Source organism: Lagenorhynchus albirostris, chromosome 17 (assembly GCF_949774975.1).
Source record: "Lagenorhynchus albirostris chromosome 17, mLagAlb1.1, whole genome shotgun sequence".
NCBI lineage: Eukaryota > Metazoa > Chordata > Mammalia > Artiodactyla > Delphinidae > Lagenorhynchus > Lagenorhynchus albirostris.
In genome coordinates, this window is record NC_083111.1 from 3,175,134 (window position 1) to 3,189,889 (window position 14,756).

The 14,756-nt window shown below is 40.8% G+C and overlaps 1 protein-coding gene across 2 annotated transcripts in view; it reads left to right on the top strand.

Annotated features, from left to right (window-relative positions):
- RGS20 (regulator of G protein signaling 20) overlaps positions 1–14,756 on the top strand; it is a 47,076-nt gene that overhangs the window by 24,546 nt on the left and 7,774 nt on the right. For both annotated transcript variants that reach the window (XM_060127839.1, XM_060127838.1), the window contains exons 2-3: positions 4,539–4,687; positions 11,260–11,346. In XM_060127839.1, coding sequence (XP_059983822.1) covers positions 4,542–4,687; positions 11,260–11,346 — 233 coding nt within the window. In that variant the 5' untranslated portion in view covers positions 4,539–4,541. The remainder of the gene's footprint in view (positions 1–4,538; positions 4,688–11,259; positions 11,347–14,756) is intronic.

The window sequence follows — 14,756 nt, forward strand, 5'->3', positions numbered from 1 at the left end:
TGACATTTTGGAAACTTCATTAAGGAAAATTTTCAAACATACATAAATGTAGTGAGGCTAGTATAACAAATGCCATGGTCAATGACACAACTTCAACAATTATCAACATTTTGCTTATCTTTATATTCATGTTTTATTCACATTTTTAGCTTCCTCTCAGGCTGTTATATTTCACCACTGCTCAGCAGGGCCTGGGTATCACGACCAATCCCGCCACTAAACATTCCAACAGCTAGTGACTGAGTGAAAACCATGCCTATTAATTTAGAATTTTGAGGAACTGAGAGATGATAGCTTGTTCATAAATTTTATAGGAATGGCATATGTTTCTGTGTACTTGTGTATTTAAAGCTTTAAATGATTTAAGTTGTCAGAATTACTGAACCATGTATAAGAATTCCAAGAAACCATACAAGAAACTGTAATTACCTTCAGAGGAAAAATTAAATAGATTCTGACACCAAGTTGAGACTCTACAAAGATGAACTGAGACATAGAACACTGAGAAAAGAAATGAGGGATTATAAATTAGGAAAATGGTTAACATCCCAGGACTAATGCAATACAAATGCCAAAAGAACATAACCAGCAAGCATTAGTCAATGTGGAAGAACACACTGGAGAAACACGTTACAACTGTAAACAGTGCAGTACCTTTTAACACAGTCTCAGCAACATACACCTCTCATTTTGTCTGATGAAAGACTTTCATGTTCAAAAGAAGACAATGAGATATCTATATAATCTTTCCAGCAACTATCAAAAAGGTATAAGTCCATCAGTACGTGAGTGGATAAGGAAATTGTGGCACATCTATACAATGGAATACTGCTCAGAAATACAAAGGAATGAACAATACAACAATCACAAAATAACTATGCTGAATGAAGAAAGCCAGATAAAAAAGAGTAGATGTCGTATGATTCCATTTATATAAAATTCTAGTAAATGCAAATTAATATATAGTAAGAAAAAGCAGATCAGTGACTGTCTGGGGCCGGGATCCAAGAGGGAGGGATCCCAAGTGATGTGAAGAAACTTTTGAGCTTGACGATGTGGTCTTGACTGTGGTCGTGGTGTCACAAGTATATACATGTCAAAACATCAATAAACATGTGCCATTTATTGCATGTCTGTTAGACCTCAATAAAGCTGTTTTCAAAAGTGTATAAGAACAGGGCTTCCCTGGTGGCACAGCGGTTGAGAGTCCGCCTGCCGATGCAGGGGACACGGGTTCGTGCCCCGGTCCGGGAAGATCCCACATGCCGTGGAGCGGCTGGGCCCGTGAGCCATGGCCGCTGAGCCTGCGCGTCCGGAGCCTGTGCTCCGCAACGGGAGAGGCCACAGCAGTGAGAGACCCGCGTACCACACACACAAAAAAAGTCTGTAAGAACAGACTTTGATGAGATTTGCCTCTGCTTTCTGAAGGCTATATTCAGTCATGAGCAACCTTGTGATGATGTTCTCTAAGAGTTTACTCACTAAATCAAGATTCTTCCAGGTAAGCTGGCAGTCTTTATCCCCAGGTTCTGCATCTGTGGATTCAACCAACCTCAGATCAAAAATACTGGGAGAAACTCCAGAAAGTTCCAAAAATCAAAACTTGAATTTTGCCTTGCACTGGCAACTATTCGCATGGCCTTTACATTGTATTAGGTATTACAAGTAATCTGGAGATCATTTAAAGCGTCCAGGAGGATGTGCACAGGTTATGTGCAAATACCACATCATTTTATGTAAGGGACTTGAGCATCTGTGAACTTTGGTATCCTGGGGGTCCTGGAACCAGTCCCCCATGGGTGCTGAGGGACAACTGTATTTACAAAGAAACAGGTGGGCACGAACAAATAAAATATGTTAACTATTAAGATAGGCTGGCACAACTTACTTTATACTACGTAAAAGCAATATAAGAAAACTTGCTTAACTTGGTAAAGTTATCTTCTCCCAGAAACCTCCGACACACATCACACACACAGGGAAAATACTGTCAGTCTTCTCATTAAAGTCATGAAGAAAACAAAAGTGCCTGACAGTATTTCTACTTTTCAATACTTACTGAACTTCCTAGCCAGTGAGGTAAGACCAAGGAGAGGAAAGAGGTATATACCTTGGAAAGGGACAGAAAGTAAAGTGTGATTATTTACAGACAGTATCTAACTAGGAAACAAGAGATTCTAACAAGAGAATTAACAGGAAGACTCGTAAAACTAAGAGAAGTCAGTAGGTCAGATAAGAGTGTCATTAGCCTTCCTAGACTCTGAAGTAACTATTTAGAAACATGGGGCGGGGGGAGGTATTTACAACAGCAGCAAAAATTGACCTCTAAAATATTCAGGAAAAAAAAACTATCAAAAATATGCAGAACCTGTTTGAGGATAACTCTTGAACTGTACATAAGACAGGGTTTAAATGAATAGCTATTTCATGACCGACTGCGGAGACCCAGTCTCGCAAAGACGTTGAAACCCACTGACATGACCACGTCACAATCCTTCCTTCTTTTGAGAAGCAATGGGGATTTTGTTTTTAATGAGGCAAGGTGCATCAGTATCTCTGAGGAAATAAGTTACTCGGAGCATCTTTGGCTGAAAGCACCTTTGTTTGGACACTGTGCTGGCATGTCCTTGCCTCTCCGTGTCCTGAATGAAGTGAAACCATTGTCAGTCTCTGGCTCCACTGAAATGCCACGGATGCGGTGAGAACGTGATGCCAGAGGAGCCCAGCTTCTCCCCCAGGGCCAGTCAGAGGGGTCCACTGAGGAGGCTGGACCACCCAGGCTGGGCGCTGTGGACGGTGTTGTAAGCATTGTTCTGGCTGTGGAGGAAGGGACAGTAAATCCCTCTGATGGGTCTCTCGTTCTGTCTTGGAACTTACATCCCAGGATGATTAAAAGACAAGGGCCAATCCTGAGTAGTAGTTACCGTCCAAGCTCCTGTGCTCACCGCAGGACAGGCCAATAAATCAAGAGATGGGCTGGTGAGGCAGGGAACAACTTCGGAGAGCCAGCAGACCAAGAAGTCGGTGGACTAAGGTCTCAAAGAACCATCTTCCGCAAATCAGAGTTCGGGCTTCTTTTATACTCAAGGAGGAGGGCGTAAAGTCGAGCCCTTCCTGGTTCTAGCCCGCCTCCGGACGGGGCTGTGTGAGTTTCTTTTTTCCTGCAGCCATCCACAGGTGGGCCTGGTCAGATGTTTCTTGTGAGCTAAACAAGGGTATTTTAGCTTAACGCTCATTACCTGGAAGGCAGGGTTCTCAGAGATGGGCTGTTATGTATCCTTTAAGCTTACAGGCAACATCCCTTTAGTGATGAACTTGTAATAGAGCAATGGTTCTTCCCTATTACACAGTCATCCCTGATAGGTACTGAAACAGATGTCATTTCTCGCAAATCTTTCTCGTAAATCCAGTGTGGTCCTAATCAGATTCCCACATGGTATTGATGAGTTGATTCCAAAATTCCACTGGAACACAAACAGGCAAGAACAGCCAAAAAGGGGTTTTGGTTTTAATTCATAACCTTTTTTTTTTTTTTTCCTAGCTGTGCCATGGCAGCTTGTGGGATCTCAGTTCCCCGGCCAGGAATTGAACCCGGGCTACAGCAGTGAAAGCCCAGAATCCTAACCACTAGGCCACCAGGGAACTCCCTGGTTTTAATTCATGAAGAGAATTTAACTTACCCAATATGAAAACATGCAATAAAAGTATGATAATTAAGACAAAGTCCAACAGCATATAAGGATAAGTAATAGTAGGGATAGATAAATCTAATGTTGGAATAGAATATCAAATTCAGAATTTGATTCCAAGGATCTATTTAAGGTTCTTTAACACAGATTGGATTTTTTTTTTTAGCCTACCAACAACTCAAACAATTGTATCAAAAATTAAAACGGACACAGCAATTTCTCGTTTCTTATGCTGCGTTTGTATTTCTCTCCTTCAACCATTCCTGTAGTTCTCAGGCAAGGCGAGGGATGAAGCGTTTTCCGACCGCGCAATGCCCAGGGAAGAAGGCCAGGGCACCGTCCCTGCAGGTGGCAGGATGGGTGTGGGTCACTGTCCTGAGCCGGGCTCGCGTCCCGGGCACCCCTGAGCAGGACTGCGCACGGGCGCGGCTCCAAGGGCTTTGCAGCTGCGATCCAGCTGCCCCTGTAACTGCCCCCGTCCTCATGATGGTCCAGCGGGGGCCGGGGGGCGACTCGAGCTGTGAAACGCACCTGTGGTAGGTCCTCACCACGATGTCTGAGGGATGTGATGCCGGTGTCTGTCTCCCTGACCCAACTGTGAGCGCCTTAGCACAGGGAGCCCCCATTCGTCGTTTCACTCCTAGAATTTATCACAGTGCTTCCAGACAGGGAATAAATGTTTGGTCAATGAACGGATTGTAAGCACCAAATGTTACCAAAATTAGCAGAAATGATCTGGAGAGAGTCACGCTGCATCTTCTCAATGATCCAAACGACAACGGAATCGGAATCTCCAGCTTGTGTGGTGCTAAGTCTGCCCCCGCCCCCCTTTCACTTTCCCTGTTGCAGCCGATGGGATCAGAACGCGTGGAGATGCGAAAGCGGCAGGTGTGCGCCGCCCAGGGGCCCGCAGCCGCCGCCCCAGGCCCGCGCGGAGTGGGGAACCGGGGGCCCAACGCTTGCTGCTTCTGCTGGTGCTGCTGCTGTAGCTGCTCTTGGTAAGGTTTGCGGCTTTTCATGATCGCGCTCCCGGTAGGAAAACGGTACCCTGAGTGGTGCCAGTTTGCGATGAACGCGTAAGTGCTTTTAAGCAACTGCTACATGCCTGCCTCTGATGTGGGTTCTGTAAAGGGCGACAACACAAACCAACCAACCAACCCAAGAGGAGGCTGCGTCCTAGCTCTGGAGAGACCTATGCAAATCCCTGAAATCAGGCTAACTACTGTATATCAAATATCTGAAGAACAACCTAAGGCAGCTGACGATTAATATCTGGGCAGAAAGGAGTGAACTCAAGGCCCTCCAGTCGGTAACAAAGGCTTCATGGAGGACTTAGAATTTAATCTGGGTCTTTAAGTCTAGCGTTATGAAGGAGAATGAGCCTGCATTTTCTATTCCGCTGCTTCTGTTTTATTAATATTGTTTTTTAATAAAGAAAAATGTCAAAAACTAAGCTTGACAGAGAGAGGAAAATCTAAAAATATAGACTCACTTACTAGTAGTGGAAGATACACAATCATTGCTTTAAAAAAAGAGATACAACTTGAGCGTTTGAGTCACTGTTGAAGATCTGGAGAAACGGGGCTGATTTACACCCAGAAATCACAGGAACGTTAGGTTGCACTTCTGAAGTCTTGGATATGGAACGTGCTTCGTGACAGCCAAATGTGTGCGTAGCTTTAGGCAGTTCAATGATTGTAAATTTATTTGGGCTTGACTGCAAGTTAGACCAGACCTCACTATCCCGTGGAGAAGAAGGAAAACTGGGATTGATCAGGGAAGTAGAACCATTAGAACTGGGGGTGGGCGGGCTGGAGGCTGAAGGTGAAAAGTCCGGGACGGTTTGGGCTGTTCCTGCTTGCCTCGGCTGGTGTTAATTTCCATAAAGTTCCCGGCTGGTGCCTCTGAGGATGGATGTTACCCTGATGCTGGGAGGTCTGTCCATTCGGGACGGAACCCCAGACTCAAGTGGGAATATGGGGGGGAGTGGCTGACCAGAGCCTAGCAGCCCAGAGTTTAAAGTGAGCCTTCAGCCCTGACAAGGGGTCTAGAGGACCCGGCAGGAGACGGGAGGAAAGGGCGCGTTGGCACCCCTGACGCACCGAGGTGTCCAGGACCCCCGGTAGTTGGGGAGGGGACCTACCAGGGGTGAGGAGACTGCACTGAGGCCCCTTTTCCACCCTTTCACTCTGCTCATCAGGCTCAGTGAGATGATGCCTGAGAGGTGTGCAAAGGTGTCCCTGTGCAGGAGGGATGCCGCCTGGCATTTACCCCATCCCCCCTTCCTTGCTCTGGTGCCTTGGGATGGCACAGGAGGTGGGAACCATGGCCTGAACAATGTCTGGGACTGATGGTGTATGGGCGACAGGTGGTGATGGGTCCCAGAGCAGCCTCCTCCTCCTAACGTCAACCAGGGCGAATAAAATATAAATCTGTACCTGGACATCCTCATCACAGCCAGCACCTGTGTAGCACGTGGTATGTGTGTCTACAAAAGACAAGAGAGCAACGTCTTCAAAGTACGGGAGCAAAGTAACAGAAAACTTAGTCAAACTATAACTCAGGAGTGTAGGTAAAATAAGTCATTTTCAGACATACGAAGGCCAAGAGAGGTAACTGCCTGCAGACCCTCCCTAAAGAACTAAGGATGTATTCAAGGGTAAAAAGGGCAAAAACTGAACCCAGAGGGCAGTCATGGGGAACGGGTAACACTGATGAATACAAAAGCAGCTGTAAAACTTGGTATTTAATTTTGTGTTAGAAAGTGTAAATCCAGAGCCATAAACAAATAACCTCATGTTAACAATCAACAAATCAAATACCTCAGTCTTTCTTAGGACAAAACTATAACATTTTCTTTCAAAATTAATGGTATTTATGCTTAGTCAGAAATGGAACATCGATTTTTCCACATCAAGGGAAGGCAATAAGAGAAATACCGGGGCTTCCCTGGTGGCGCAGTGGTTAAGAATCCGCCTGCCAGTGCAGGGGACACGGGTTCAAGCCCCGGTCTGGGAAGGTCCCACATGCCGCAGAGCAACTAAGCCCATGCACAACTACTGAGCCTGTGCTCTAGAGCCCGCGAGCCACAACTACTGAGCCCACGTGCTACAACTACTGAGCCTGCACTCTAGAGCCCACGAGCCACAACTACTGAAGCCCGTGTGCCACAACTACTGAGCCCGTGTGCTACAACTCCTGAGCCTGCGCTCTAGAGCCCACGTGCCACAACTACTGAAGCCCACACGCCTAGAGCCCGTGCTCCGCAACAAGCCCACGCACCGCAACAAAGAGTAGCCCCCGCTCACCACAACTAGAGAAAGCCTGCAGCCAAAAAAAATTAAAAATTTTTAAAAATTAAAAAAAAAATACTGAAAACTTTATCAGCATATAGCAAAGGTGACTTTAGCAAAAGAAAGAATGAGCTATTCTATAAATACCCAGATTCCTGGCATTAGGTGACCAGCTCATCCCAGTTGCCTGGTTGGTTTCAGCATTGAAAGTCCTATGTCGCTGCAAACCCATGAGCCCCAGACCAACTGGGAAGGTTGGTCACCCTACCTGGTATCCAAATCCATAGAAACAGATTTATATTCCTATACTGCATCATGTAAAAAATTAATCTCCCAAGATCAACTCCAGATGGCTTAAAAGCCTAAACGTGAATATCCAAGAGGAAGACACAAGATAATATCTTTATGATCTTGGTGTTGGGAAGAATTACTTTTAAAAAGAAAAAGGAAAATCTGTAAAAGGAAGAGATTCATAAATTTGGCTACATTAAAATATTAAAATGTGCTAGGAGGAAAACTAAAAACACATTTCATCCAAAGACTTGTACATGAACATTCATTGCATCATGATTCATCCTGTGAGAGGGGTCATAGCAGCATTAATCTGATTGAGAAAAACTGAAAATATCTGGATAGATGCTTTGTGGTGTAGTTATGTAATGTGACACCATCCGGCTTTTAAATGCATGTGCTTTTAAAGGAGAAAAAGCAACTTGTAAAGCAATGCATATTTACAAAGTTTGGAAATATGTGCATATCTGTATATTTTTATTTATTTATTTATACATTTTTAGAGAGGGTAGGGTAACTGTGAATGGTAATGATAAAAAACAAAAAAATAAGTGTGCTGGTTATCTCAGGAGAAGAAAGGGGGAAATAGGTTGGGAAAAAAGTGCGTGGAAAACTTCAACTGTTCCAATATTTGATTTCCTTGATTTTTTTCACAACGTACTTTTGAGATTTATCCATGTTGAGAGTACACAGTGAGTCCATTTTTTTTTTCGGAGTGATTTTTTTTATTCGTTTACAAGAGTCCATTTTTAAGAAAGGTAAATGGGAATTAGTTTTCTAAGCCCTTGTATTATCTTTCTCAGAATCCTGCTTTCTGGCCTTCAGCCGTTTCATTTTATAAAAGGAGCCATGCAGAGTCTTGATCTCTTGAAAATAAACTTTTTGTTTTCCTTTCTAGAAGACTGAAGAATTTTTTCCTCTTTATAACAACTCTAAACTTTACCGAAAGAGACCTAAGCAGGGGTCTTCTTTTATTGAATATTTCTTCAAAGTGGTGAGCAACTATTTTGGCTTCTATCAACATTTTCTTATTCTACTTTAACAATAAAAATAAATTCAGGTTCAAAAAGTCGACACAAAATATATTACTGTTTTTCAAGAACACATTGTCTCCTAAGAAATATTCCTACTTTTAAAAAAATGAGACCTGGAAAAAATGCCAAAGCTTAAGTACCTCTTGCATTATTTATTCATAATACAACTTACAGTTCTTTTAAGAATCTTGTGTCAAATTCATCCTTCCTTTTCCTCTTTGCTTTTTCATACCCACTGTGTAGTACTATTTTCTCTTATGAAAGAAGTCTATGACGTCGGGCAGTATTAACACTCCTGCAGAGAGAGTACCACCCAGATGCCTTTCAAATTCGTTTTTGTTTTTGTTTTAAGAAACCATCATTTACTGAAACTTTAGCCCTGGCGTCATGAAAGCAACAAGAAAAAGGAGTTCCTGCAATGTCTAATGACTGCACTTAAAGAAAAATAGAACTACACACAAACACACAATTACTGAAAATTCATAAATGCCTGAAAATAGAATAAAAGACTTTTATAAAATGGTGCAAAGAATGTTAAGGAAAGGCATAATAAAAGAATAGAAAAGACAGTACAGAGGCAATAATAATAACTAATAATGATAAATCATAACTAATAATGATAAATAATAACTAATCAATGATAAAAATCCATTTTGATATTAATGGGAAACTAAAAGCATTCCTGCTAAAATCAAGAACAAGGCAAGGGGCACTTCCCTGGTGGCGCAGTGGTTAAAAATCCACCTGCCAAGTCAGGGGACATGGGATTGAGCCCTGGTCCAGGAAAATCCCACATGCCGCAGAGCAACTAAACCCATGTGCCCCAACTACTGAGCCTGCGCTCTAGAGCCCATGAGCCACAACTACCGAGCCCGCGTGCCACAACTACTGAAGCCTGCGCGCCTAGAGCCCGTGCTCCGCAACAAGAGAAGCCACCGCAATGAGAAGCCCACGCACTGCAACGAAGAGTAGCCCCCGCTCGCTGCAACTAGAGAAAGCCCAGGCACAGCAACGAAGACCCAATGCAGCCAAAAATAAATTAATTTTTTAAAAAAAGAACAAGGCAAGGCTGTCCAGGATCTTCCCTACTATTCAACACTGTGCTTTAGGGATCAGACAAGAAAAAACAACTGGAGGCCTAAGAATTGGGAAAGAAGAGGAAAAGCTCCCTGTTTGCTGATGATAAGAGAATTCCCTTGAGAATGCCAGGGGAATTGTTGCTAAGCTGACACAAACACAAAAGAGAGAAATCAAATTAACAAAAAATAATAGCTTTCAGAATGTAAAGAACTCTTACAATTCAAAAATAAAAAGACAAACCAATTTAAAAATGGGTGAAGGATCTGAATAGATATGTCTCCAAAGAAGATGTACAACTAGATGATAAATACTTGTAAAGATGCTCAGATGTCATGAGTCATTAGCAAAATGCAAATCAAAAGCACAATGTGATACCACTTCATAACCACCTAAATGGCTAGAATAAGAAAGACAGACAACAGTAAGTGTTGGCAAGGGTGTGGAGGAATTGGCTCCCTCCAACGTTGCTGGTGGGCGTGTGAGATGGTGCAGCTGCTTTGGAGAACAGTTTGGGCCTTCCTCAAAATGTTAACAATAGAGTTACGACATGACAGCATTTCCACTCCTGGGTGTCTACACAAGAGAAATAAAAACAGACAGCCACACAAAATCTTGTACATGACTGTTCATAGTGGAATTATTTACAAATAGCCCCGACGTGCAAACAACCTAACTGTTCATCAGCTGATGAATGGATAACAAATTGTGATATACACAGGCAATGGAATGTTATTCAGGCACAAAAAGGAATAACGTAGTGAAACATGCTACAACATGAATGAACCTTAAACCAGTATGCCAAGTGAAAGAAGCCAGCCACCAAGGACCACATATGGTGTGATCCAGAATAGACTTGTCTTAGAGAACAAACTAGTGGTTACCACTGGGGAGAGGGAAGGGGAAGCGGCCATAGAGGGGTGGCGGAGAAAAGGGCTACTATGGGATTGTATGAAATCATGTGTGTGAAACTTCTGAAAATTGTAAAGCACTGTAGAATTTAAAGAATCTTTTATTCAATGAAAAAGAATACACATATGTCTAGAGACAGGAAGCAGATTAGTGTATGTTGAGGGCTGGTGTAGGTCAGAGGTAGTGTGTTATGAGCAGTGGCCGCCAACAGGTCTGGGGCTTCCTTTCGGGGTAATGAAAATGTTGTGAAATTAGATAGTGAGGGTCATACAACCTTGTGATTATGCTAAAAAACACTGAGTTGTACACTTTAAAGAGGCAACTTTATGATGTAAAAATGATGGTTCAGTAAAGCTATTAACAAATTACCTTCAAAGGTACAAACAATAAAGTTAGAAGATGAGATGGAAGTGAAAATTCCATTTACTATTAACAACAGAAATACCTGGAATAAATTTACAAGTGAAGGTACAAAACGTGTATAAGGAAACAAACTCCCTTGAAAGATACAATAGAGATTTTGATTGTACACTTTCCTGGCTTTCTTTCATACTTTCATATGTGTGCCTGTAAATACATAAAATCTCCATTTTCACTGGGAAACAAAGTCTGGAGAATGTATACCTTTTTTCAAAGTTCAGGAAACAAAATGAAAACCAAAAACATTCCTGAAAATCTGATCTTTTTACTACTTTCTAATGGACATGTTTTATGAAAAGAAATATTATTCTAAATGTAAACTCTCTCAATGAGTGTAGACCATAGTATTATAAATAGAATTAATTTTGCTAATAGTTTATTGTCATACTTTTGGTTTTCTTAAGAAAACAAAGAATTGTCACTTTTATCAAGAAAAGAAATTAATTCAACTTGGTAAGCTGGAGTTCTCTGAAATATTTGTAAAAAATCTTTCCTTGATACAGAATGATCTCAACTAACACGTGTTTGTCTTATTTCTTGCAGTCTCACTGTTAGAAACCAAGAGGAACAGAGACTCAGGAGTGCTTCCTATGAACTCAGAACAGAGGACCTTCCCATCTGTGAAGAAAGGTAAAATTTCATAGTGTTTAGCTCACTAAATCGACAGAAATGCCAACCTTATTATTTTTTCCTTCCAGTTTTATTGAGATATAATCGACATTCAGCACCGTGTAAGCCTAAGGAGAACAGCATAATGATTTGACTTGTATACGGCATGAAATGATGATCAAAATAAGTTTAGTGAACGTCCATCCTCTCGTAGATTCTCAACCAGATTTTTTTGTGTGTATTTTTGTTTCAATAGAACACACAGTTTCTCTAACTGCAATTTAATAATATCAAATCATAATGTTGCATCACATTTTCACTGCAGCATTCTTTTTTTAAAAAAAGTTATTTATTTATTTATTTATTTAGTGGCCATGCCGTGAGGCATGCAAGATCTTAGTTCCCCAACCAGGGATTGAACCCAGGCCCCCCCTGCACCGGGAGCTCAGAGTCTTAACCACTGGACCACCAGGGAAGTCCCTGCAGAATTCCTTTTAATTCATTGTGTGACAGGGAGAAAAATCAGTTCCACTGTTAATCTAATGCCTGTTAATCACAAATAGAAATTGATGCTTCTTGGCAAAACTTATGATGTCATTTTATTTTTATGTGATTTACTTTTTTAAATAAAAGAACATAATGAAATACACAAGTCAGGGTTTCAGGAAAATTTTAAAGGTCCATTTTTTTTCTTAACTATAAATATACTTCAGTAAATGTATGATTTTTTAAGTGTTTTGAGAAAAAAGTTGGAAAAACACACAAATTACTTTCCATAATGCCAAATTTTAAAATTGTCTTTTTTCCTTCCTGTATTATCTATGGATTTACTTCCACTTACCTATTCTTATTCCTTTTCTTTGTGTTATGCCAATATAACTGCAGGCAATAGACAAATATCCTAAAAGCATTGTTCAAATAGGTCTTGTCTTAAATTATTTATTTTTGAGGGGGGAAAAAAACAAGTAACCTAAAAGTTTACTTCAAATATTTTTCTTCATTCTTTATTTTATTTATTTTTACCCAGATATTTCAGAGTCTAGGATGCATATTAAAATCTTCCACAATTCATGAGTCTGTTAAAAACAGCTTTTCTCTTATGTATTAGTTCAGTATACTGTATTCTGCACTGAGGCTTGAGGCTTTGAGTACTGTCTGGAACCAGAAAGCCCTCATCTGGTTCTGGCTCTGTCCATCCTGCCTGTATGACCTTGGGCACTTAGCAGCCACATTCTGCCTCAGTCTCCCTGTGTGTAAAATGGGGATAATAACAGTGTATTGTGACTCAGCCAAAGAAGGGTTGTCGTGAGCACTGAGTAACCAGTAAAGCACTGAGAACAGAGCCAGGCAAGAGGGAACGATTCCATGTATATCGGCCATTATTTGTTCTCAATCATATCCAATAATATAAAATGACTGTTTATCCAATTTGATGCCTTTTGCTTCCATTTCTATTTAGATATTAATCGTATTCATCTGCATTTCCCTCACGTATCTTTGCCTGTCTATTTGTAATTTTGGGTAGTATTTTGTATGCTTCCCGAAAATAGCATTATGTTGGATTTTTGCCCAGTTTGAGTCTCTGTCACTCAACTGGGAATTAAAATCCAATTACATTGGGTCAGTTGTCTTGATGATTACGGATATGTTTAATCTTCTAGAATGTTTGTTGACTATCTACTTACAATACACCCTAATTATTTCCTTTTTTTTTTTTTTTTTTACTGTATGAACTGTGCTTTCTTTGCTTCTAGGTTCTTTGGTACTATGGAAAAGACATGTTTTCTCTCTCTCTCTCTCTCTCTTTTTAAAGGGTACTACTGATTACCCTTAAGTTTTTCAGTCATTCTTTTATATGTATTTCTTAAATTAAAAGGAGTAAGAAGATATATTTTGAATCCCCATACTTAAGGAACATAACATAGCATTCTTTTTTTTTTAATTTAGCATTCTTTACTAAGCCTTGCCAATTTAATTAACCTATCTAAAAAGAATCTGGTATTTTTATGTAGATTGCTTTAAGTTACTATTTTTAAATTGTCTTTTAAGCATCTTTTAAAATATTTCTTTCAGGGAGTTCCCTGGTGGTTCAGTGGTTAGGATTCTGGGCTTTCACTGCTGTGGCCCGGGTTCAATCCCTGGTGGGGTAACTGAGATCCCACAAGCCACATAGCCAAAAAACATGTATATATATATATATATTTCTTTCAAAACTAATTTTACTGGTTATGATAGAGATTTACGTTTTCATACAGAATACTCTTTTCGTGATGAAAAGCTTAAACACCTGTTATAAAAAACAGAAATCAGACAATACAAAAGTTTTACAATAAAAGCTCAGTTGTCCTCTTACTCCAGACCTTGTCCCAATCTCCAAATATAAACCATCAACAGTTTTTTTACGTATCCTCAAAGGAACTATCTATGCATTTCCACACAGTTGTACTTACATAGGATTCATCTATACACACTGAATCTAACTTTGAAACTAAACTTGAAATGACTGTTTATCTGTCTGTGTCTCACTGCTGGCTCAGCTGACTACTCGCTTTCTATGACCCATTTTTTCTGGTCTTCAGCTGTGTGGCAGATTAGATCATCTGGGGCCTTCCCAAGACAGAAGAACAGATTTTGCATAAGTCTAAAAGTTTTTGCAACACTGGGCTCAAAGAAAGTAAGGAAAAGGACAAAGCACCTGAAAAGCAAAACCAAATAAAAAGTAAGCAAAGCCCTGAGCAGTGACTGCTAAGCACTAAGGACAGAAGGGTTTTCTCTCAGAGCCAGTGCAGAGGGGGTAGGGCAAGGAGCTTAAAGCCAGGATTCCACGATTCAGCCCCGGTCCACGAAAGGAGCAGAAGTGGTCCCCAGTCAGTAGGAAGCACACACACATCCTCTCTGGAGGAAAGGGAATACCATCAAATGTGACTCTCAGTTTCCCAAAGATTAAGACCAACCAAAATTTACAAAACTAGAAGGACACAACCTACCACAAATGAGAGTCAGTAGAAACAACACTTGGATTTAGAGGCCAAAAGACTTCAGATGTTAGAATTATCTGCAATCATATAAAGTAATGGTCTCTGAAATGTTTAAACCAATTAAACATGGAATCACAAAAATGAGTAGGCTGAATTCAACTATCAGAATTGTCCAGGAAGGGAAATTCCCTGGCAGTCCAGTGGTTAGGACTCTGCGCTTCCATTGCAGGGGGCATGGGTTCAATCCCTGGTCAGGGAGCTAAGATCCCACAAGCCTCGAGGCTCGACCAATAAATAAATAAGTAAATAAATGAATAAATAATAAAATAAAAATAAAAGCAGAGTCTTAAAAAAAAAAACTAAAGAATATATTCTTCAGGGATATATCCATACATAAAAACTATGAAAAGAAAAAGGGTAAGGGAAAAGAAATTAATAAGGATCATTGTTAAA